The sequence below is a fragment of the Halichoerus grypus genome, chromosome 10 (genome assembly GCF_964656455.1).
Source record: "Halichoerus grypus chromosome 10, mHalGry1.hap1.1, whole genome shotgun sequence".
In the NCBI taxonomy this organism is placed as follows: domain Eukaryota; kingdom Metazoa; phylum Chordata; class Mammalia; order Carnivora; family Phocidae; genus Halichoerus; species Halichoerus grypus.
The window spans coordinates 47,408,508-47,433,987 of NC_135721.1; the positions used below are offsets into that span (position 1 = coordinate 47,408,508).

Sequence of the window (25,480 nt, forward strand, 5' to 3'; positions counted from 1 at the left end):
CTCAAACATGAGTGTGTCTCAGAATCATCCGAAGGCCTTGTCAGACACAGAATTCTGGGTTTCACCCCCAGGGTTTCTGATTCTGTGAGTGTGGGATGGGGTCCCAGAATCCACATTTCTGACAAGTTCCCAAATGATGTCACGACCGGAGCCACACTCTGAGAACTACCGACATAATCAAAGTCCCTTGGTACCGCACATAAATTGTCCTTCCTCCTCCTCGAAAGGGGTTATTATCAATACTTCCCAGCCTGTACTGCACTGTGTGCGGCGAGGGGGTGGGAGAAGAGAGAACCATGAGAAAAGGTGGTCTCACCTGTCTCACCCTCTTGCCAGGTGGTCAAGATGATGATCGTCGTGGTGTGTACCTTTGCCATCTGCTGGCTGCCCTTCCACATCTTCTTCCTCCTGCCCTACATCAACCCTGATCTCTACCTGGAGAAGTTCATTCAGCAGGTCTACCTGGCCATCATGTGGCTGGCCATGAGCTCCACCATGTACAACCCCATCATCTACTGCTGCCTCAACGACAGGTGAGGACCCCATCCCCCACACTCACTCCGGGGGCAACAAGATCATTTGTGTCCATAGCAGCCAAGCATCCAGCCTGAATAAGCAGAACCTCTGTGAGACAAGAGGGAGTGGTAGGGACTGCAGCAAAAAACGACCACGCCACTCAATCTCTACTAATTATTGCCATGCAGGATTACAAACCCAAAGTGGGCTTTTTTTTTTCTTTTCCAAGAAGAACCAGAAATCTGCATTTTTGTGTGAGGTCTTCTAACTTTTGAACGCTGGCAACTAAGGTAGTGGGGGTGGGGGTGCACATTAAAAAAACCTCTGCCATTGATGCATATAAAGAGGTCTGCAAGCTGGATCCAGTTCACGGCCTGGGAGTTTGGTCACTCTGCCCTACGGATCCACGCACAGGGGGCTGTGCGTGCAGAGAGGGAGAGAGAGAGAGGGAGTGAGAGAGAGTCACGCACACACAGGGACACTGATGGCACCAGAATACCATTCTCCACGGGGCGTCTTTCCCCTCACTGGTCTCTCACTTTCCTCTTCCCATCCGCCCCATCATACAATCCGGCAGCTTTCCCCAGTTTTTTCCAGCAGCTCCAGCAGGACAGGGTAAGCAAAAGGCCCTGATTCGGCCCTGACTTGGCCACACCGGTCAGGAGAGCTGTCCTAGTAGAATAAGCCAACCTTGGACAAGAGAAGGGGGAGCCCATCAGGGACAGCGGTCAGCAATAGGGAATTCGGGTCCGCGCGCAGAGTCCCCAAGAGGCAGCTCAGTCCCTCAGCTGGGAAAGGAGGCAGGGCCAGGGGGAGGAATAAAATGCTTGTCACAGTCTTTCTAGCTTTCGGTCATCAGCCTATAAAGTGCCTTCTGTGAATGAGACACTCAGGTGCTGTGAATTTGGTGGCAGCCATTCTCTTGAACGTATCCAGATGCTCTCTGTTAGGTTAACTCATGGATTCATCTTGGGTTAAATATCCCAGTACGTCTTTAAGTAAAGGCTGATTCTCCCAGTTTATCAAACCGGGGACCTGAGGCACATGGAAGGGACGTGACTGAAGTGAACCTCAGTCAGCGGGCTCCTTGAGAGACAGGAGTCCTGACATGTGGGTTTCCTGCCCAGTGACGAGCACAGTACCAAGCACACAGCAAACCCTTGGCGGACGCTTTTGTTAGTGTTGAATCGATCCAGCGTGGGCTGAGGTGTGGGCGGAGGCAGCAGAGTTCAGGGGTCGCCCTCAGTCAGCACAGGCATTTCACGCGAGCCTGGGGTCTAGTCCTGGACTGTGCCTTCATGACTGACCTTCAAATCGTTTTCGCCTTAATGTCTCCAGCTGTCAGTATAAAAACCAATAAGAGAGAGTCACGCTCGGGTATGTCCACGTGTGCAAGAGCTGAGACAGTGGTGGGAATGCCCTCTGGGAGCAGGCTGTCCCCGAGGGTCACCTCTCCATCTGCTCTCTCGCCAGGTTCCGTCTGGGCTTCAAGCATGCCTTCCGGTGCTGCCCCTTTATCAGTGCCGGCGACTACGAGGGGCTCGAAATGAAATCCACCCGTTACCTCCAAACCCAGGGCAGCGTGTATAAGGTCAGCCGCCTGGAGACCACCGTCTCCACAGTGGTGGGGGCCCACGAGGAGGAGCTAGAGGATGGTCCCAAGACCATACCCTCGGCCCTGGACCTGACCTCCAATGGCTCCTCTCGCAGCGACTCCAAGACCGTGACAGAGAGCTTCAGCTTCTACTCCAACATGCTCTCCTAGACCACAGGTCCTCAGCGGGGGCGGCCACCACCATCTGTGTCTTGCTTCACTCCATGCATGGATAATGCCTTGATCTAGAAACCATCAGAAACACCCTCACATTGGGGCTTGTGAGAAAAAAAAAAAACCCTGGATTCTTCTGTGACTTTGTCATCCCCCATGCTGTGTGACCCAAGGCAAATCATTGAACTTCTCTGAGCTTGTAAAATGGCAAGGTTGGACTTGATTTTCCCTGCCATCCATGCCATAATTCTAAAATTAACTTTGGTTGTATGTGGGGGCTCATTCCAGGAGGAATCCTGTGGCACCTGGATTTGCCTGGCGCCCCTGCCTTACTTCAGTGAAGCTGTCCTCAGTCAGGTGCAGATTACCCTCCTTTAGCCAGTCTTTACATCAACCTCACATCAACCTTCACTCGACAGGGTGAACAAAAGAAGGAACTACGTAAAATCTGAAGGAAAGATTTAACTCCGTCTTCTAAGCATCTGTGAAAAGGAGGCATGGATGCCTTCCTTTAGGCACCTCAATATTTCAGTGCATTGAAACATCCTGAGATTGAGAACCTCATGTTCATCTGCATTCTGTCCCTAGGGACGGTCCTGAGCGACCAGTGTGGCAGAACATGTCCGCTGATGCAAGCTAATGTCAGCTACACACCAAGAATCGGGAGGCCTGTGCCATACTTAATCTATCTGAGCTTCTTTCCTTATTTGTAAAACCATGGATGAGATAACCTAAGTATCCCTTTTAACATTCAATGGTTCAAGAATTGTATGAGTTTTTTGTTTGTTTCACCAAAAATTGGTGGTCTCAAAAGGACTAGGAATAGCAAGGCCAGTGACTTAATATCCAGTTCCTGGAGAGTAGCAACTCCTAAAATGTGTCAATATCCATATCAAACATTCTCTGGTTTATCCTAAAACCATGAGTACTTTCCTTCTTCTAGAACATTTTGGTCTTTGACAGAGCAGAGGACTTCATGTCAAAGCCTGCCTCTCTCCAATCAGATGTTAACAGGCCAAGTCCCACAGCTGGAGATGCCATCAGGGAGGAGAAACACCTGGACTCCCTGCCCTGGCCTTGTGAGGTATCTTAGGGCAGGGACACTAATGCAGTCTTAGCTTTCTACCAGCATAAGGTATGTGCTCAGATACCCAGTGAACGAGGAGGCTGCCCCCTGCAGCCCCACTTGTGGGAAGAGGCCACCTTGTATCTTCCCTTCTGATTCTCTGAATCTTCCCTTCCTGCCCCCATGGCTTTACTGGCCAGCTGTCTATAAGGGCTGGGATGTCCCACCCACCCCACAGGACAGTCAGTCTACCAAGAGCCATGAATTTAATCCTGCCTGTCCCACTAGAGCTTTGAGGTGTCCAGCAGGTGAGCACGCAGTTTCTTTCTGTCTCCCAGATTTGTGTTTTGTCCAGATGTGGCTGAAAGCAGAAGTCTCAAGTACCACCCACGAATGTCCTCTTTGTGGTTTGAAGAATGGATGCACCTGTGCTGCATTCGCGGTGTTGAGGGAGACCAATGCTGCTCACGGGCTTTACAGCCTTTACCAGCCATGCAGGCTAGAACCCTACCAGGGTATTGGCAGGCCTGGGGAAGTTGTAAAACAACAGTATAAGCCAGAACAACCCAAGAGCCATATTCTGCAAAGCAGCATGGGAAGGATTAAATAAACTAAATAAAACCAGCTCAGTGCAGATACATGAATGAAAGACATAATTTAAGGGCAAAAAAAAAAAAAAAAATCAATGCCCAAAGCATTAGTCATACTTCCAATAAAGAATTGTGCCGTGTGTGGATCATTTACTCCAGAGGGGTATGTAAGGAACCAGCATGATTATGAGACATACCTACGAAGAAAGTGTCAAAGAATTGGAAACATCCTCTCTATTGAAGAGGCAAGGGTTGAATTCAACAAGGATTTGTGGAGTACCTGCTCTGCGCTTAGCCCTGAGCTGGGGACACAAGACTCCTCCTACTCTTGAGGAAACTACCAGACTGGCTGTGGCTAAATCACCTGTCCTAGTGGGTCCAGACTGCCCATCAGGCATGGAGGCAGCTGAGCAGCACATTCTCCCCAGGATTCTAAAGACCCACACTCAATGTGGGTAATCAGGCCAAAGTCTGGGGCCTTCAGAGAGCCTTTTGCGATGAGTTCACTGAGGTTGTTGCCAAGGGAGACACCAGTCAGTCCAGGGTAACTGAAGGGATGCACTTGGACAGTATCACCACTGCACATAATAAGGGAGACTATTGGATGGTCATGGCTGGTTCAAATATGGCAGAACATCCCTGCTGAGGGCCCAGCAAAGCTTCCTCTGACCCACTGTCCAGCGCCCATTGAACTTATAAAAATGTCGTCAGCTCCCACGTGTGAGAAACACCATGATTTGCACCGTGCATGGGTCTCATTCTTATGGCAATGTGTCACCCTGTGTTTATCTCCTGAGCATTTTTCCTTGGTATACTGTCTGGTAGTAATAGAATATAAGACATCATGGGGCCATCTTTGTTATGTTACTTCCAAAATGTGGGATCCAACTGCTGTCAATGTATTATTTGTATTGTGCTAATCTCTCCTCTTCATTCTGTCACAGAGAAGAGCTGATACATATCATGGACTCACAGTCAGACCATAGTAATTGAGGGGTGGGTGGGAGACCTTTCTGGGAGGGACTGAAGAGCAGGAATCCTTGTCTTCCTCACCCCCACCAGAATTCAAAGACACACTGGAATGTCCTTTCTCTTGGAAGGACTAAGAGGACTCCTGGGAAAAGGGGACTCAGGAGCTGACCTCATTGACCTGGTTTTCAAGAAGAGTCCTATAAATGGAAGGGTTCATTCCTGAGGTTTCTGTTATCCAACCCAGGATCCTGGAAAGAACTTCCATTCATAAATAAAGTATGTGTTTGACTCTCTCATGATTCTGTCTCATCTCCAGGGAGCCTCAGGACCCTACAGGATGCTGAATGGGGTGGTATCATGAACCCTACTAACTTGCATAGCCAGAAGGATGGAACCCAACACCAAACAAACTTAACTCTGTGACAAAATGGGTTGGCGAGTGGTGGGAGCTATTTGCAGGTGGGGATCTGGGGAGGGAAGGTGGGATTGTGTGAAGTGACCAACAATGTCACCTGTGAGCAGAGCTATATCCATGCAGGTCCTCCCAGGACAGACACCAAGACAGAGTTAGAAGTGCAAGAGATTTATTGGGGGGACACCTGGGAAAGATGGGGGAGAGGATGCAGGAGGAGGCACAGATCTGACCCCTATGATGAAACGGGGTGGGGAGGATGGGCAGGAAGAGCCTCAGACTTTGGTGCAGCTCTGAAAACTCTCAGCTGGCCCAACAACATCAAAGTTTGCTCATAGGGAAGCCCCACGGTGGCAGAAATGGCCAGGCCTGGCACCCTTGCCCCGGGTGGTCCCTGGCTGAGAACTCTCCGGGGAGAGAGTGGGCTGCAGCTGAGCCCTGCCGTGAATCCCGAGGCACTGCAGCTGGGGGCTATCAGCTGACCCCCCCTCAGTTCTCTTTTTGAAGGGACATGAGAGCTGGGACCCCCATGACTGCCACCAGAGCTTGGGGCCAGCCCCCTGCGTTTAAAAACACATGTCAGGAAACCACTGGCCGAATTTGAAACCTTAATGGTAATGTCTGTGAACCTTGGCAACCTGCCTGCTACTTCCGGGGCCACCCTGTACCACCTCACCTGCCAGGCACCTCCCCCAAAAGAGCAGTGGGCAGCCGTCAGCGGACATGAAATGACAAAGGTCGTAAAGGCATTTGAAAGAGGGAGTTTTGAGGAGAATATGGACAGCTACCCAACATCCTGAGTATCAGACACAAATAATAAAAATGTTTCCATGCAAACTAAAGCATCTTAAACTATTATTCTTGTATAAGCTTCAAGGGATCCACAGACCACTGCAAGATTTCCACAAGTCACATGTAAGACATTGCATACGCGTGTGCGTGTGTCCGTGTGTGTGTAATAAGAGGTGCAAAACCGGAATCTCCCCAAAGAAATCATCCACCCTCTGTTCTCCTGAGAAGGAGAGAAATGAAATTGTTTGTAGGACAGGGCCGAGCCGCCTTGAGACCTTCAGATGCGGTGGCCGGTATAGGCGGCCTTGGAGAACCCAGAGCAGCTGCCGGGGAATTGGAAACCGCTTTGGAACAAGAGCATGATTCACCCCAGACACGTGGATGAGTTAAAGCTGTAGAACATCGTTAAAGATGTTTGTGGCAGTAAAAACACCAAATTCGTGATTACGGGGTGTGCTCACTCTTCTCCATGAAACGATGAGTATTTGTTAGCTGAGGAAGGACTAACCTGAGTTGTGGGCAAACAAGTCATGCCGGCTCCGGAGTACGGATTGTCCTGTGGAAAGGCAAAGACGTTTCATTTAGTCCCGTGTGGGCACGTGCGGCCTACAGACCCACTGCGGACGCTTCGCCTCTGGAGCCGCAGCTGCCCTTGGTAACCCGCCCTGCATCCCTCCCGCAGGGTGTGCACGTCCATGAGTGCATGTGAGAGTCCATGAGTGGACGGATCTCCGCAGCTCTGCAACCTGAGGGGGGCTTTCAGTCAGGACCCCAAGCGGAGGGGGGCGAGGTGGGGGACACACCAAGCATGTTCCTCCCATCCATCATCAAAGGTGAGGGGAGCATCTGGCTGTAGAAACTGCTTTCCTGACCCCCCCAGGCAGTGTTCTGAGACACCCCCATTTCTCTGTGCTCAGTTGAGGAAAACGGGGAGGAAGGGGCCCGAGGCCGTGGCAGGGCCTGTCTCACAAGAACCGAATCCTACATAAAACGGTAGCGACCTTTGCTCCCGGCCTCCCTCTCGAGCAGCTGCTCAGCCAGCAAGGAGAAGAGGCTGCTGAGTAGAAGCAGGTGACTCCCGGGTATCGGCACTGACATGACTGCGTGCGCGGCTGCCCCCACTCTGTCTCTCTCCCATGACACGTTGGCCACATACGTCCCCCCCCCACCCCCACCCCCCAGCTACAGAGATTTTCATGCAGATTCAAACCCGGGTCCCCTGCATTGCATGCACACGTGCCCTTTCTCTCTTTCTGCCGCTTTTTATTTCCAGTTTCCTTTTGTTCTCCCCTCTTTAGTCCATCCCTGGAAGCCCTCTCCTCCTGACACGCTCCCTGCTGAAACCTCCAGGTTGTAATGCCACAATCCCGGTGCCCTCATCGATAAAGAGAGGATTTGGAGCAATAGCGAGAACGCCCATCCCTAACGGTCCCCTTTCCCATCCCATCTCCCCAAATCCCCCCCTTGTCTGCCCCATGTACCCGCCCACCCACACTTGCCCTTCACCCGCTAACCCCACCTCCCACTCACCCACTTTCCCGGATTGAGCTGCTTTCAGGACAGGACTCCCGAGTTAGTCCCTACACTTAAAAGCAGGAACTTCCCTCGCAGACCCGGCCTCCGGGCTGGGAGAGGAGAGCAGCAGACTCGATGGCAGTGCCGTCGGCTCCGAGCCATGCCAGCGTACAGGCTTGGAGAACAACATTAATGCTCGAAGAGACCACCGGCCAGAGCGGAGGGAGAAGGCGAAGGCAGTGCATGTTCTCCAGGGCTTCGGTTGCTGCTCGTCGACCCCTGCCCATTGCGCTCTTGTTCCCTAACCACCACTGGGAACAGTACTTGTTCCGGCAGAAGAGTCCCACGGGCCATAACTTATTGCTCCAAGACGGCAGCCACCTGCACTGGTCCAGATGGTCACAAAGAGATGCTGTGACAGCTGATGATGAACATGGCTCTGTTTTGACCTCAGAAATCTGGGGACAACCCAAACACTTTCTCACAAAGGGAAGCGGGTCTTTTCAGCTTACTTTATACCTCTGAAGATTTGGCAGCCGATAATTCAACTTCGTCCGCTAAACATTTGCCTGACAACCAGGATGTTGCAGGTGCCCCGCTGGGGATTTGGAAATAGAAATTTCCATAGCACTTGGTCCCTGCTCTCCCAGTCCAGAGGGGTAGACAGATGTTCACCATAGCCCAGTGGGAGGAATGTCAAAGCAAGGATGCACACTCGATGCCACACCTCCCCAGATGTCACTAAAAGATCACGAAGCCTTCAGGCCAGTGTTCTTGTCAGTGGCAATAGGCAGACAACCACTCACAGCAAACATTTGCCCGTTGCGATGGCTCACTTCCAAAACCTGCCAAGTTTTCTTGTATGTAATGGGCACCCTTACTTTTCAGGGTCGTGAGTTTCCCTTATCCGATGCATCCCCCCTTTCTACTGTTAATTTCAAATCCTCCCAAGTCAACAGCCAGTCGTCCCTCGTCCCTCCGCAGTCCCAGTGGCATGTGACGGCCACCACCGCTAGCGCCACCTCTCGCCGAGTCCCTCATTGGAGCCCCAGGACTGCTCTCTGCTGCCCTCTGGAGGACTCTATAAATATGCTCTATTAAAAAAAAGTGCTCCGCCAGATGGTAGGGCGCTTGCTTTGAAGTGGCCGAGGAGTCAATGCCATGAGCGTGATTTTCCTGTGCCTGGGCATTATTTGGGTTAAGAAAGGAAGACACATATTAGAAAACACGGGGCCTGGAAATAGAGACTTGTCATTATGGACAGATAGTCACTTGTGCTTCTGTTCCCACCAGGAAAACTCCCGATCTGATCCTGGGAGCCAATTGTAGGGCTCCACAATGGACTCCTTACGCCCTTCCCCTTCTCCCATCTCTGATCTGAAGATCCCCCGTTCCTAATCATGGTATGCATTCTGCCAGCTCCCAGGAGCCCCACGATAGTCCTAATGCTCCAGTGGGATTGTCATAATGGTAGGATGCAGAGCAGTGGATGGCTAGGCCCACCACCCAGGGACACACAGAGTGCAGGGCCCAGGCTCCCAGCAGCCCACCTAGAGATGCCATGCAAGGTCCTCTCTTTAAGAAACAATAAGGTTCTCTGCTTCTTATGCTGCTCATGTCAAGTTGTGGCCGGGCAGGCTCAGTTGCCCATCTAGGGCAATACCTATGGGACAATAAGCATTTATTTTGCATCAGATACTTTAGGCTTATTGGGGCCACTCTTGGCTTCAATCTACACTGGACTTGGATTGGGAACTGGACACCTTGGCTCAGAAGCATCAAGCCCCAGCAGCTTCTTACCCCTACCAGATGATTGTCATGGATCTTTTTATAGATTTCCAGGGCAGAATTCAGTCCCCATATCTCCTAAGGGATGGTGCATAAATCCCCGTGACTGGAGTAGGCAGAATAGGATAACCCACACTCCAGGTGTGTGTTCTGGGAGACCTCTCTTCCTGCACGGGCTGCAGGGTCCCATGGCCTGAACAAGACATGACTGTCAGCTAATTTCTCAAAAAGAAGATGACATTGAGGTTCTACACCAGCATGAACCTACTCCCCAGCTATCATCAAGGCAGGGTGAGTGGACAGCCCTTGCCCTTTTCTACACATTCCCCTAATGCTGGAGACTCTTTGGCCCTGGGTGCTCATGCTCCCTGGGTCGCATCTGTTTACAAAACTTTGTGGGAGAAGGGGCACAGAGTAAAATATTGTTTGATAGAGGTCCTTGTTTGATAGAGGAAAAGAGCATGTGAGTGAAACGAGAAATGCGTGCTCTAGGTAAGTCTGAAGGTTTGAAAAGTAGAAGAACAGAAGAATTGTTTCCTTCCCTCTCCCATCTCAAATGCAATAATCAAGACAATGATAACAGTGACAACAAGTATTAGGCCCTGGATCGCCTGTGCCAAAGATTTCATGCTCCTTAGCAGGTTTCATCTTCACAGGCCGTGAAATCAGTATTATCATTGTCCCTTAATTTAATAGGAGAACAATGGGGCATACAGAGTAACTTGTTGGAGATCTAACCAGAACTGACTCTCAGAGCAGCTCAATCACAAGGCCCTCACGTCCTTCATTCCTCATATCCCCAGACCTCTCTCCTCTTAAAGGTGCTGCAGCCCAGGCTGGAAGGACTGCCCCAAACACTCTGCCAAAATGCTAATTCAAGACACGGTGTTTCCAGGAGCAGCAAACTTCCACAGCCCCATGAAATCATCAGAAAAACATTTCAAAGGGTAAGTTGTCCTCATATTCTCTGTAGTCATTCCTACAACTAGGCAGGATACATGGCCAGGTTCTAACTCTGATCTGAAGACTGCTTATCAAGGATTTCCTGCTGTAATTAATCTCGGCACATTTAGCCTTGGGTGCACAGAATTCCCTAGATATGCATTTCCCTGGAGGATACACCCTTCTTTTAGAAAGATATATGTCACTGGGAAGGATAATATCTTATGTTTACAACTAACAACTTAAAAATTCCGTGTCCCGTCTATAAGACCAGACTCACCTAGGTATTGGAGGTAAGGCTGGGGCCTGCTGGACTGGCCATGGAAATGGTGCACAAAGGGAGGGTGTCCTAGGCCAGCCTGAACCAGATCATTGCCCACAGATCACTGAGTCAGGAAAGAAAGGTGAGTTCAACCCCCCAAGAAAAGGAAGTAGGAAGTTGAAAACTAGAGGGACCAAGTCAATTGTTTTAAACCCTAATGGGCATAAAAAAAAATCACCTAGGGGGTTTATCAAGAGCTAGATTCTTAGCCTCATTCCCAGAGATCCTGACCTAGTAGATCTGCATTTTAACAAGCATGTCAGTGATTATGATGCAGGTGGCCAGTGGAACCACTGGGCAGGTTACAACCTAAACAGAAAACAGATTGGAAAGTCGATTAGAAGGAGTTTTCACAGAAAAGAATGAATTAAGAGTAGGTGAAGGGAGGGGGTCCCTAACACACAGTCTTGCCTCACTTAGTCAAGGTAGACTCTCAAAGAACTGGACTTAAGCAGGTAGTTGGGAGCAAGGCCCCCCAGGTCAGTACCACAAAGGGGAGGGGGGAAATGGGAGGAGATGTAAGAGCGGGTTACAGCTCAATCCACTTTCTGCCTTTGCCCTGCTGAGCCCCCACTCCCAGTGTTTCCTTCCAGCATTCCAAAACTGTCCCTCCAACACAAAGTAACTTACTATCCTCCACCCACCTCCTGCCCCTGTTTTGGTCTTCTTTCATGCAAGTTTACAAAATCAGAATTAAAGTGCAAAAGTTTTACTTCCCAGATTTCCAGAGATGTGCCATCGCTTCCAACTTCTGGAAAGCCCCAGTATTGAACTGTGTCCAGCTCAGGATGGAACTGTTTTCCCTGAATTCTAAACCAATTCCCAGAGCATTTTATCAGAAAGCACTTTATTTTTATTCACCCAATACACACTCCAGTATTATGACTTTTTCAATTATTTACAACTTCCCCTTATGTTCAACTCAGATTCACATCCAAGCAAAGAAGTAGTCTATATGTCAGAGCAATGTTGTTTATGTGCACAGTGGGGGGTGGGGAGTTGATCTCTATAAAAGACAAAAGCAGCAGAAGTTGGATGTATTTTCTTTTTACAAGAAAAGAGACTATAAAGCATAGTTATCTCCAATTTGATCCCTTTTCAGGTAACAGACCGTGTGATATGCCACTGGACATCGTGAAGGCAGAGGCAGCACCCGGTATGGGCTTGAGAGCTGGGGTAGAGAATCTCTGGATGCCCTTTCTTGCCTTCATAATCAGAGCAGGGCTAACGGTGAGCTTCCCCGAAACTCACCCTTTCAACAAACATTTATCGAATTCCTAGAAATGTTCCTTCATAGATGATGAGTAATTTCCAAAGAAGCAATGTTGGTGCTTTGGTACTCGAGAAATAATCTCTGATGGTCCTTGTGACAAGCAATATAAAGCTTCCTTCGGGTCTGGGCATGCCTAGTTCTTCATCCATACCTTCTTGGAATGCCCACAACCCACCTGGCCCTGTGCTGGGCATCAGGGAGGCAATGAGAGGGAAAACAGGCATGCCTCCCACTGGCAAGCAGCTTTCAGGCTAATGGAAAGATATGACATGTTGATCAAATAATCCCACAAAGGAGGGCATAATTAAAAACTGAGAAAAGGACTATTGGAGAAAGAAATGTTCAGTTACAAAGGAACTGGACCCAGGATCTGAGGGCAGGGAAGTGTTCTCCAAGAAAGTGAGGCCCTGAGGAGTGAGAGTAACCTAGACAAAGAGGAGGGAAAGAGCATTCCAAGTATGTGAATGGCACGGAGAAAGGTCAGGGATGCGAGAGAATATGGTGTATTTGAGGGACTGGAAGCACAAGACCAATGCGCCTGGCTGGAAGAGGGAGGAGACATGATGGAAGGAAAGGCTGGAAGAGAAGGAGGCAGAGGACCTTGGAGATCCTTATGGGCCTCGAGAAGCATTATGGTCTTCAGTCTTAGAGGAAAGCAAGTCAGCAAAAGATTTAGGATCAATCTGCTTTTGGAAAAGACCACTCCAGCTGCAGGAAGACCAGTTAGGAGGCGATTGCTATGATCCAAGTAAGAGGAGATGAGCACGAGGGGATGGACTTGAGAAGACTATAGCCTATTTGAGAAATATCTATTTGTTGATGGACTTCACCGGTTATGGAGAAAGGGGAGGTTTCAAGGGGGAATTTGGTGTTTCTTACTCATGTGATTAGTTGAATGATAGTGCCATTTACTGAAACAGGGAACACTGGGATATCAGCTTGGGGAGAGAGGAGAGGCAGAAATATTCTGAGTTGAATGTGAGCTAACTTAGAGACAGCAAAAGAGATATCCAGTAAGCAGCTGAACATGCAGATTTGGAGCTCTGGGAGCAGACATCAATTTCCAAGTCAATTATAGATGACAGTTGATGCCATGAGCATGAAGAAGCTTGCCAAGTGTGATAGCATTGGGTAATCAAATGCAACATCTCACAGCTGGGTAGAAGAGGAGTCAGATTGTGCTGAGAGGAGAGGAGAGAGAACAACAAACAACGGGGGAATATGGTGTCTCAGAAGCCAAGAATGAAAGAGAATTCTTTGAGGGAAGGATTCTGTGATGTTGAATGCTGCAAACAAATTGAGGAAGATGGGACATGAAAATGCCCAGTGGGTTTAGTGATGAAAAGATCAGTGGTAGCCTTAGCAAGAGCTGTTTGAGTGGGGTCCTGGAAGCAGATCACAGTGAGCTGAGGAAGAAATGGCTGATAAAGAAAGAGAGACCCAAACCTACAGATCTCCCCCCAAAAGGTTAGTTTAGAAGGAGAGGAAGAGAAGGTGGTAGCTAGAGGGAATGTGGGACCAAGGAAGGTATTTTTAATTTGTATTTGTTGTTTAATAGAAGAGACTTGGACATAATTCAGTGCCTACAAGAATGATCTTTTTGAGAAGGAGCACTAGAATACATAGGAGAGAGAAGAGAAAATTGGTAGCAAACAATTTCTGGGAAAGCAGGAGGGTGGTCTGCAGAAGAAAGTCCAGCTGGAAGATGAGAAACAAAGGGTGAGGGTAGGTTCGGAGATTTGAAAGCCGGATATCAGAAAAATTCCTCTAACCAATTGTTTCCATTTTCTCTAAGAAGCAGAAAGCAGGGTCATCACTGGTAATGGGCAGGAAGTTGGGGAACAGGGCAACAAGTTAGTGGTTGGGGGAGCATATAAAAGATTTCAAAGAGTCATTGCAGACTGTCCAGAAACTCTGATTCGGCCATTCTGGAGTGGCTACATTTGTCACAAACAACACAGCGGATTCTGAAACACATGGTTCGGGGACCAGGCTTTGAGAAACCCAGTCAATATTTGGGGACATGTACCCTTTTTCATCCCCATGTGAAACTCACCATTGAGAATGGAAGAAATAAGTGTTTCCAAGAAGACTGTGCTGGTGTACATGACAATCTGTATAATTCTATGTCCCCGGATGGCTCCACTCTCCCAGGAGGGCTATTTGACCAAGGCAGCTCTGAAGCTATTCTTGACCTTATGTGAAATTGAATAAATCTTAATTCACTTCTGAGGCAACTCAACATTAACTCAAACTTACTCTTTTATTCTGACCTTAGGCCCTAGTGCTAATAACCAGGGTTTTATTTTATCCCTAAACCATGCCCCACTTAACTTAACCCTTCTGTTCCCAGAATTACTGTAAGTTACAGTATGAGTCATTATCTGGTTTACGAGGATTCCAAGGTATGACCCTCATCAAAAGGTAACAATACACGAGTATGCACACAATTAATCTAAAATCTGAATATAATACCTAACTATAAATTTCAAGCAAGATGGATCAGAGCAAGCTTTACCCAGTTTAATTTTGGAAAATCGTGATAACTATGCAAAGATCATCTTGCCATATAAATCATTTCTGTCCATGAATTTGAAGACTGAGGAGGGATAAGTGAATTCTACAAAGGATTTTTTCTGGTTTTCAGTCATTTTCTTAATGAACTTTTCTTCACTCTTTGGTTGGCCCACACCCATTTAACTTCAAATCTCTGAACAAAAGCTACTTCTTTGGAAATGTTTCTCCACATCCCCAACATTAATAGGCCCCCAAACAGACCTCCATCCTTATTTTCTCTCATCCCACCCTATTCTTTTAAAGTTTGGAGCCCTGTTAGACTGTAAGTCCTATGAGGAGCCCAAGTTAGTTTTATGATCCAATGGACACCCATTTCCTAGTACAGTATCAGCACCAAGGGCTGATTTTAGATTATTTAGATTAGCTCAATAAATACTTATTGAATAAATAACTGAATATACATTAGGGAGTCAACCTTACCTTGTCCTTGCTGGTTTCCAGAGCAACATGCAGTGAGTGAGAGTCCAGCTGACACTGTGACATCCAGGCAAGAGAATCTAAGGCAGTGGCTCTCAAACCTTTGTGACTGTCACTTAGTCAGAGAAAGACACTCCAACAAAGAACCATGAGGATGACACAAGCACATTTGGAGGGAATCATACAGACATTAACTTCAGCAATACTTTGATGTAAATGTAAATCATAACACATTGTAGGATTAACCAAACAACCCTCAGAAAAATAAATTAATACATTAAAAATCAAGAATAGTTGCCATTCAATTACCATCCCAATAAACTTGGGATGCTGCTGATGATAAACAGATAACAAGCCATCTCTCTCTCTGGTCTTTGCAGCATAACTGGGCATTGTGGAGTCACCACACTTATTGGTAGACTGCTGAATTAGAATCCTCAGGAAATTCTAGTATAGTATTAACGTGAGTTTTTTGAGTACCAAATTTTAGTAACCCTCAGTAAAACACCTAGTAGTTATTAGTAAGCAACTTTAAAAGTCTATGGAATTGCCTGCCGTTTGCTTATAGAACTTGGGGTTTTTGATTTGTTCCCTGCTCATCTAAAGGACCCTCAGGGCTTACCAGATGACTCAGAATCATATCTGAATATTACTGGTCTAGGAAATATGCAAGCCAGCCATTTCTCTAGCTCCCCTCTGTTCTATCCTTTGATCCAGTGAGGACACCAGACAGCCTCACACTTGGACCACATTAGTTGTGGCTCCTGCCGGCCACCTTCACTGAGTTGTGTTAATGTCATGTTCTTGGCTAGAACTGTTTCAAGAAACAACTAAATGAAATCCACTTCTGCATTTGCTATAAAAGTCACTGTGAATATTATCAATGTTTTTTATTATGTAATTTGTTATAACTTTTATATAATCATGATGAGGATGACAGTTAATGTTTGAGTTCACTATGTGCCACTCACAAGTCTAAGGACTTAGCATGTTTTGCTTCATTAAGTCTTTGCATATCCCAAAGAGGAAGGTACTAGCATTAATCCATTTATCCACAATGTCACACCATACACCTTAATCTCTGCTTGAGAATTTCTTTTGGAATTTACTGTCAGAAAAATTTTGACTCTATTGGGAAACTTGTATACTCACTCCTTCCTGATCATGAATAGTGTAACATTTATTGCTTGCCTCTTATCCCTGGATTTCAGGAAACGTGCAAGAGAGTTTGGGTCTTGTACACTGGCTGGTACCATCTTACCATTAGTACATTATTTCCACTTACTTTTCTGTGTACTGACTTTCTATTTCCATTTTATTTGCCTTGTTCTCCTTTCTACTAATTGCCTTGAACTTTTTGGAAATAAGAAAAGCAGAAATCAACCTAATTAAACCAAAAATATACATATACTTTGAGATTAACCTAAGAGCACTGTGTCTGAGGAATCGGTGAATGGAGATTGAGAACACAACCCCACAACTTGGGATGAGTTTGAAACCATTCCGAAAGCCAAATATCTTTTCCTGAACCTTCTAGGATATAGTGACTGTTCATAATACTTTAAGAAAAAATGGAGTTATTGGGGCGCCTGGGTGGCTCAGTCATTAAGCATCTGCCTTCGGCTCAGGTCATGATCCCAGGGTCCTGGGATCGAGCCCTGCATCGGGCTCCCTGCTCAGCGGGAAGCCTGCTTCTCCTTCTCCCACTCCCCCTGCTTGTGTTCCCTCTCTCTCTGTCAAATAAATAAACAAAATCTTAAAAAAAAAGAAAAGAAAATTGGAGTTATTAAATACCATCCAGGGAAAGCCCTGAATAAAAAAAAACCTTTTGTCCAGGACATCAGAGGCCTTTAAAGAGAATGGGAACATCCTGCTATTACAGAAACCATGCTGGAAGCAGGTATTTTTGTCACTAAGCATCTGTTATGTGTCTCTTCCTATAATATGAATACATTATTAAAAGAACATATTTTATTTATAGAATAACTTGACTTTAAACATGCATGTGTTGCAAGGGGTCAGGGTAACGACCACACTCTGTTTTCTCTGGCAAATGAGCACAGCTGTCCATAAGAGTCACCATATGAGAAAAAAATTTTTTAAAAAATAATGCATTCAGAATAAACATGGCATACCACAACCCTTTCTTTTTATCTAGAAAGGGTTTGGTATTGCAGTTTGCCTCAAGCAAAGGGTCTTAAAATGCCAGCCGCTATTTTGACAGCTAAATGCCAGATACATTTCAGCAGCTATGACAACCATAGAAATACGTCCTTCTCCCCCTTAAGACTCTTAAAATTCCTTGGGAGAAGATGGTTTCAAGTTTAATAATATATGTAGACATTGTCCAGATTTCATCCAAAAAAAAAAAATTGAACACAAAATAATCGAGAGAGAAAGACATCAAAACCTGCTGCATTTCTTTTTCTGTCTCCAGTTAGATTTTCTCAGCTGGTTCATGCTGCAGTTCGGGGCAAACCTTCTAGAATTCTGAACATCAACACCGTGATCACTTCAATCGCCCTAACTGTTCTCAGAAACAGTGCTCGCCGTCTGAATTTTGAATGCTCAGAATCTCTAGCCTGATTGGTGTTCCGAAGGAGTTCTGATTCTTCCCTTTGAAAGTTTATGCCTCAAATGATCAGTCTGATTTATCATGAATTTGTAATCGTTTTTTAAAACCTAATGTGTTCAGTTTACTTCCTCTTAAACCTCTGTGCTCAGAATGCTTGATTAAGGTCTGGAAGTGTGCATCCGATTTAAAGAATTTCTTATGTAATGAGATACTCTATCTTCCCCCTGTCCCCCCAGAGCAAAAACCACACTTACAGCCTTTGAATGAAGAGATGTAATCAATGCCTGCATCCAGGAAGAATGACCAAGGCTCTGTTCATTGCCCCCTTCCCTTTAGACCGGCACTTCTCAACTGTAATGTGCATATGAATATGTACATTGTGCATATGAATGTGTACATTGTGCATATGAATGTGTAATGTGCCCGAAGCAGAGCTGAAATCTGTGATCCTAACAAGCTCCCAGGGGATGCTGGTGGTGGAGTAGCCAGGAGCTGCAGGGTCTGCAGCGGCGGGCCACAGATGTCATTGTAAGTGTTCTAGTAGCCACATTAAAAAATTAAAAAGGAACAAGTGGAAATAATTTAACAATATATCTTACTTAACCCAACATATCCAAAAATTATCAGTTCAACAGGTAATCAATACAAAATTCACTGAGATATTTTGCATTCTTTTTTCATACTAAGTCTTAAAGATCAGGTATGCATTTTACACACAGCACATCTCCAATGTACAGCACATCTCCAATGACACTTGCCCCGTTTCCAGTGTTCAGTGGCCACGCTGGACTGGTGGCTGCTACATGGAACGGCACAGGTCCAGAAAGCCTCACTCTCTTCCCAGGAGGAATTCTGTTCAGTAGCTCCTGAGAGTTATGACTGGTGGGTGTCGGGCTGGGAGACCACTCCAGATACATCATCTGGGCTGAGAATGGCAGTTCTAATTTGGAAGATGAATTTATTCAAAACCAGTGGAGCCTCCCTGGGTGTTAAGAGCCTCTTATGTTCAGGGCACAGATAATCCTTGGCATTGTCTCCTGGGTCTTGGTGCTTCCTGGTTGCAAGTTAAAAGAGGCCCAGAGTGAAAGATGGGGAGCACTAAGTTGTGTGAGATGGAAATCATTAAGCCACGTGTGAGCAGGTGCCAGGTACCACAGGACCTACAATCCTCACTTAGGAGATCTGAGGTTTATCCTAAGAGCATTGGGGAACCATTGAAAGATTTTAAACAGAGAAACAGGGTATGATCAGGCTTTCATTTTAGAAAGATCTTTTAGCAATAACGGAAAAATTTTCTAGAGGAAGACGAGATTGATGGCAAGGATGGTAGTCAGGAAAGTTTTTCAGAAATCCAGGCAAAAGATGTCAGGAAGTTATGAAGTTAGGAAACTAGTTCTTTGGGTGGAGGGGAAAAAGAGTAAAAAGGATTTTGGGGCGCCTGGGTGGCTCAGTCGTTAAGCGTCTGCCTTCGGCTCAGGTCTTGATCCCAGGGTCCTGGGATCGAGCCCCACATCGGGCTCCCTGCTCAGCGGGAAGCCTGCTTCTCCCTCCCCCACTCCCCCTGCTGTGTTCCTGCTCTCACTGTGTCTCTGTCCATCAAATAAATAAATAAAATCTTAAAAAAAAAAAGAGTGAAAAGGATTTTATTGATAGGTCTTGATGGTAGACAGCAGGAAAAAAAAAAAGGATGAGAGAGAACATTAAAAACACAACCCCATTCACATTAGCATCCCCAGGAGAACTGGGAGAACTGGGAGAGGACGATCAGGGCATTGTTTACAGAAGTACGGGGGGGCCACCCCCGGCCCTGAAGACACAAGAGAAGGGAGCACTTTGACTAAGGAGCAAAGGCAATATAATGGAGCAAAGACAGTCTTTTCGGTTTTTTTGTTTTTTGTGTTTTTTTTAAAGATTTTGTTTTTTTTATTTATTTGACAGAGAGAGACACGGCGAGAGAGGGAACACAAGCAGGGGGAGTGGGAGAGGGAGAAGCAGGCTTCCCGCGGAGCAGGGAGCCCGATGCAGGGCTCGATCCCAGGACCCTGGGACCCTGACCTGAGCCGAAGGCAGACGCTTAACCATCTGAGCCACCCAGGCGCCCCTAAAGACAGTCTTTTGAATAAATAGTGCTGGAACAACTGGACATCACATGCAAAAAAAAAAAAAATTAATTTAGACACAGAACTTACAGTCTTCCAAAAATTAACTCAAAATGGATCACAGATGTATCTTTTTTTAGTATTTAATTCAAACTTATATTTGTAGTTTCTAAAATGTTGATCTACAGACCACTTCCTTGTTACACATGTACACTAATGAAAACAAAAGGCAAAAAGAATCACTACCATCCCTACAAAAAGAAGGGCTCCTTTTCTAACTATTTCAAATGTAAACCGCAAAACCATAAAACTCCTAGAAGAAAAACAGGAAAAAAACATAGATGACCCTGGGTAGGGCAATGACTTTTTAGATGCAACACCAAAGGCATCATCCATGAAAGAAATAATTGATAAGGGGGACTTCATTAAAACTAAGTATGTCTGCTCTGCAAAAGACAATGTCAAAAGAATGAGAAGACAAGCCACGAACTGGGTGAAAATATTTGCAAAAGACACATCTGATGAAGGACTGTTATCCAAAATAGATGATTAAAACTCAACAACAAGAAAACAAAAAACCCAACTTAAAAATGAGCCAAAGGCCTGAGCAGACAGAGACTCTACCAAAGAAGATATATGGATGGCAAATAGGCAAATGAAATAATACTCCGCATCCTACGTCAGCAGGGAAATGCAAATTGAAACAAGTGAAATACCAGTATACACCTACAGAACAGCCAATATGCAGACGCTGATAACACCAAATGCTGAAGAGGATGGGGAGCAGCAGGACCTCTCATGCATTGCTGGTGGGAATGCAAAATGGCAAACCCATTTTAGAAGACATTTTGGCAGTTATTTTTACAAAATTAAACACGATCTTACTGTATCATTCGGTACTTACCAAAAGGAATTGTAAACTATGTCCACACAAAAACCTGCACATGGATGTTTAGAGCAACTTTATTCATAATTGCCCAAACTTGGAAGCGACCAGGATATCCTTCAGTGGATGAATAGAAAAATAAACTGTAGTATATCCAGACAAGGAAATACCGTTCAGCACTAAAAAGAAATGGGCTATCAAGCCATCAAAAGATAGGGAAGAAGCTAAAATGTATATTATAATATGATGAAAAGAAGCCAATCAGAAAAGACTACATACTGCATGATTTCACTGTATGACATTCTAGAAAAGGCAAAACTATGGAGACAGTAAATGATCAGTGGTTGCCAGGGGTTGGATGGGGGGATGTGGGGAGGGATGAATAGGTGGAGCACAGAGGATTTTTAGGGCAGTGAAAATCCTCCATACAACAGTATGTAATGATGGATACCTGTTGTTATATATACATTTATACAGTTATACAGAATGTACAACACCAAGAGTGAACCCTAATGTACCCAGTGGAGTGGGGGTGATTATGATGTGTCGGTGTAGTACCACTCTGGTGGGGGATGCTGATAATGGGGGCGGTTGTGCATGTGTGGGGTCAGTGGGTATATGAGAAACCTCTGTACCTTCTTTTCAATTTTGCTGTGAACATAAAACTGCTCTAAACAAATTAAAGTCTTACTGAAATGAAAATGCAGGGATCCTTATTCAACGATTATTAAGAATTTCAAGATGGCAAGAGCAGGGCATTAAGTCAAGCAAGGGCTCTTTCAAAGCATGGTTGCATGCCCATGAAGCCAGCCTCTTTGTCCCACTGGATTCCTAGGAGGGGAGTCACAGGGAGAGAAACTAGGAAGCTGAGTCACATCCGCGGCAGACCTCCATGGGGACGCCCATTTATTCCTGCAAGCAGACTACAGGGACTGCCCTGGTTTCTGCCCTTCACTTTCCAAGGCTTTGTTGTCCTATTCTCCAGCTTTGCCGATAATTCTGTAAACTCCCACTTCCTTCCAATAAATTCCCTTTTGCTTTTGTTCTGCTTTCTCTTTCCTTGTAAGTTTCTGTGGCTTGCATTAAGAGAGCCTAATTGACCAGAAAGTTAACAAGTCATGCCCATGTTTTTTTTTTTTTTTACAAGACTCAATTCTAAGCACAGGAAGTAAAGCAGTGCACAATCAGTAAGATTCCTGCTCTCACAGAGCCTCCTTACCATAACGTAAACAATAAGTAAATAAATAATTTCAAAGGGTAGCAAGTGCTATGGAGAAAATAACTGGGACCAGCAGATAGAGGGCATGTTAGAGGGGAGGCAGCGCTCCTGCTCAGGGCTTCCCACTCACTGGTCCATCTGCCTGCAATGCTGGTTCCCAGACATTCCCTGTGCTTTTGTCTCACTTTGTCCAGCTTCAAGGGTCACCTTCTTAAGGAGGCCTCCCCTGCTTACCCAACCCAAGATGGTACTCCCTCCTCTCCCTGTTCTCATTTTCTCTCTCCTTGCCCTGTTCTAATTCTCTTCCCAGTATTTGTCAGCACCTGCTACATGATACAGGTACATGCTTACTTACTAAGTATTCTACTCTCCCCTGCTAGACCGATGCTCCCTGGAGACTAGGGGTTCCATCCGTTTGTTCATGGCTGTATCACCACACAGAGAACAGCATCTGGCAATGAGTGGGTCTCAATAATAATCGTTGGATGAATGAGTGAGAGAATGAATGACTCAGAGCGGTGAGAGAAGGCCTCTCCGAGGAAGCAACTTTAAGGCTGAAACCTAAATGAGGAGAAGGAGACAGCTATGTGTAGAATGTTCCAAACAAAGGTAGCAGCAAATGTAAAATGCTGAAATGCAAACCAGCTTCTTGTGTTTAAACAACAGAAAGAAAAGCATCTTGGCACTCATCTCTCCCCGAGCGGAGGTGAAAAGAGGCTGAGGGATTACTACGGCAGACCAGACCATCTGGGCTTTGACTACCAGAAGCGATGCCCCTGTCGTCCTCTGGGTTCCCCGGGCAGGGGGAGGCCACCCACCACTCTCCCATGGCTTTTTCAGGGCCTCCCAGTGCCCAGGCTGAGATGGCAACCGGCTGGGGGCTGCCAGTCTGGCAGCTGGAGGTGGCCGGATGCAAGGAGGATGAAATAACGAGCGCCTGCTTAGTAAGGGGTTGCTGACAGAACCTGCCAGCACTTCAAGTCTAGAGGATGCTGTTTGAGGGGGGCGGGGCGGGGTGGGGTGGGGTTTAGAAAGTGATGGATCATCAAAGAGATCAGAGACACAGAGATCAACGGAATGTCTGTGGTTCCCGATGGAGCTTCTGCAATCTCAAATCAGTTCTGTGTTGGCCCAAGTCAGGGTCTGCTTTGTGAGACAGAGATTGGCTAGTGCCTGACTGTGCCGTCGTGGGACTGGTTAGTACTAGGTGCACGTGCAGCCAATTCTCTGTCCCTCAGTCGTGACGTAAGTCTCTTCTTGGCCATAGCATCCCACTGCTGCTAAACCCAGAAAGTGACCTCGAACCCCTCTTGAAGCACTGCCCCAGGCAGCCACCACTAACTGAATGGAGTCGGCATGTGACGTGGCTTTGCCGATCCTGACCTGCAGCCTGATGCCCACAAGTCACCAAGACATGGTTTTAAATCCCTGGGCAGTAATTTTGAAAAGTGGAGTCTTTTGGGGCGCCTGGCTGGCTCAGTCGGTACAGCATGCGACTCTGGATCTCCAGGTTGTGAGTTCCACCCCTACACTGGGTGTAGACATTACTTAAAAATAAAATCTTTTAAAAAGAAAAAAGTGGAGTCTTTCCACGTATAGATCTGAAAGCTGATGGATGATTTTTTTTTAAGATTTTATTTATTTATTTGACACAGGGAGAGAGAGAGAGCACAAGCAGGGGGAGCGGCAGGCAGAGGGAGAGGGAGAGGGAAAAGCAGACTCCCCGCCGAGCAGAGAGCCCAAAGCGGGGCTCGATCCCAGGACCCTGAGATCATGACCTGAGCCGAAGGCAGACACTTAACCGACGGAGCCACCCAGGTGCCCCCTGATGGATGATTTTAAACTTCTTTCTTGAGGTATAACAAACGTAAAGATGAGTTGCCCAGATTGTCAGGTTACAGCTAGATGATTTATCCTCAAGTGAACACACACATGCAACAACTACACAGGTCAAGAAATAGAGCATTACCAGCACCTAAGAGCTCCCCTACAGCTCAATCACTTCACCATCCCCTCCCTAAGGGACCATCCTAAATTCGGGCCCCATAGGTAAGTCCTGCCTGTTTCCAACTTTATATAAATAAAAACATATAGTATGTATGCTCTTGTGTTTGGCTTCTTTCAGCCATTACGTTGTGAAATTCATCAATGTGACTTTGGCAGGGCAGGAGGTGGTAGTGCTAGAACATGTGGGGCCCTAGAGGCCACGCTAAGAACTTGAGCTTTCATTCCAAGCACGATGGAAAGCCAAGATGTCTGTTTTGAGCAGAGATGGGATACAGGGACTTAAGTTTCCAAACGATCATTCTGGCTGCTGTGTTAAGAACAGCCACTAGGCACGCAATGGTGAACGCAAGGAGACCAGTGGGGAGGTTTCCGCAATAACCCGGAGAGTGAAGGGGGCTCGGAGCGGGGTGGGAGTGGTTGTGGGGGAAAGAAGTGATCTGCTTCTAGTTCTCTTTGGAAGGTAGAGCCAAGTAAGTTTGCTGGTGTACTGGAGGTCAGCGTGAGAGAGAGAGAGAGGAGACAGTAATAATAACTGCAAACTTCTTGCCCTGAGTTACTGGAGAGTAGAGCTGAGTCCTCTGAGATGGGGAAGGCTGCCGAAGGGGCATATTCGGGGCAGAGAATCAAAAGTTCTGTTTGAGGCATGTCAAATTTGAGATGCCTAATAGTCATCCAAGTGGAAACATCACACAGGCAGTTAGTTATATGAATACAGGGTTCAAGAGAGAAGTCAGAGCGAAGTTACCAGCTTGAAAATCATCAGCGTTATCGATGGTGTTTAAAGCCACAGGACACTCTGCCATCACTAGGGAAGTGAGGTGAGGCTGGTGTTTGAGCTGAGTCCAAAGGATGAGTGTGATCTCATAAGCAGAAAAGAAAGAAAAGAGATATTAAATATTAATACTCAAGTAGCCAATGTTTTAAAACTAAGTGCTTTACATAGATTATTTCACTGTCGTGTCTACAACGTACCTATGAACTTTGACCTCTAATGTCCCAAGTCTCCTGCATAACTTAGCAGCAGAGTTGGCCCAGGTCGTCCTACTAGAGGAAACCAAGGAGCTCTGGCTACCTTATGTATGTCTGAAGGAAAATGAGCAGACCCTTCTTCCTGTCTATCCCTCCACTCTTGACTAGAAGCTACCATCCCGTGTTTTGAGTAAGCCAAGTCCTTGTCCCCTCACACCCTTGCCCCACCCCTCCTTACCTGCTCGGGAAGGCACTTGACTACCCAGGAGAAGAGCTGTACCATCATGGACAGTTGTATATGTCAACTTGACAAGGCCATGGTACCCGGTTATTCAATCAAACACTACATGCTGCCAGGTGTTGCTATGAAAGTATTTTGAAGTTGTGGCTAAATCTGTAATCAGTTGACTTACGGAGATTATTCTTGATTATGTGGGTGGGCCTCATTCAATCAGTTGAAAGGCCGTAGGAGCAAAACTGGGGTTTCCCTGAAGAATAGTCTTCTGCCTGAAGACAGAAGCATCAATTTCTGCCCAGAGTTTCCAGCCTGCTGGCCAGCCCCCCAGTTCAGACTTGCCAGCCCCCACAATAACATAAGCCAATTCCTTGAAATACATCTCTTTATATATGCATACACACGTGCGCACGCACACACACACACACACACACACACGCTAGTGGCTCTGTTCCCTGGAGAACCCTGACTGAGCTAGCTCCTGAGTTTGTTGAGAAGAATTCGCCTGAGCTCCATACCTCTCCCCAGGGTGAGCAGGCA

The 25,480-nt window shown here is 46.5% G+C and overlaps 1 protein-coding gene and 1 long non-coding RNA gene across 3 annotated transcripts in view; one reads left to right on the top strand and one right to left on the bottom strand.

The window, feature by feature from the left end:
- Positions 1–5,205, top strand: part of TACR1 (tachykinin receptor 1) — a 156,514-nt gene extending 151,309 nt beyond the window's left edge. Inside the window, exons 4-5 of the mRNA XM_036099428.2 lie at positions 337–533; positions 1,990–5,205. Coding sequence (XP_035955321.1) covers positions 337–533; positions 1,990–2,281 — 489 coding nt within the window. The 3' untranslated portion in view covers positions 2,282–5,205. The remainder of the gene's footprint in view (positions 1–336; positions 534–1,989) is intronic.
- LOC118540302 (uncharacterized) lies at positions 511–15,110 on the bottom strand. 2 transcript variants are annotated; one of them, XR_013441732.1, is made up of 5 exons: positions 14,954–15,110; positions 14,013–14,151; positions 6,625–6,672; positions 2,206–2,355; positions 511–1,854 (listed from the first exon to the last, which is right to left on the bottom strand). It is a non-coding gene; the product is annotated as an uncharacterized LOC118540302 (long non-coding RNA). The 2 variants fall into 2 exon arrangements; XR_013441731.1 differs by lacking the exons at positions 14,013–14,151; positions 14,954–15,110 and adding an exon at positions 7,647–8,808.
- Between the last annotated feature and the right edge of the window lie 10,370 nt (positions 15,111–25,480).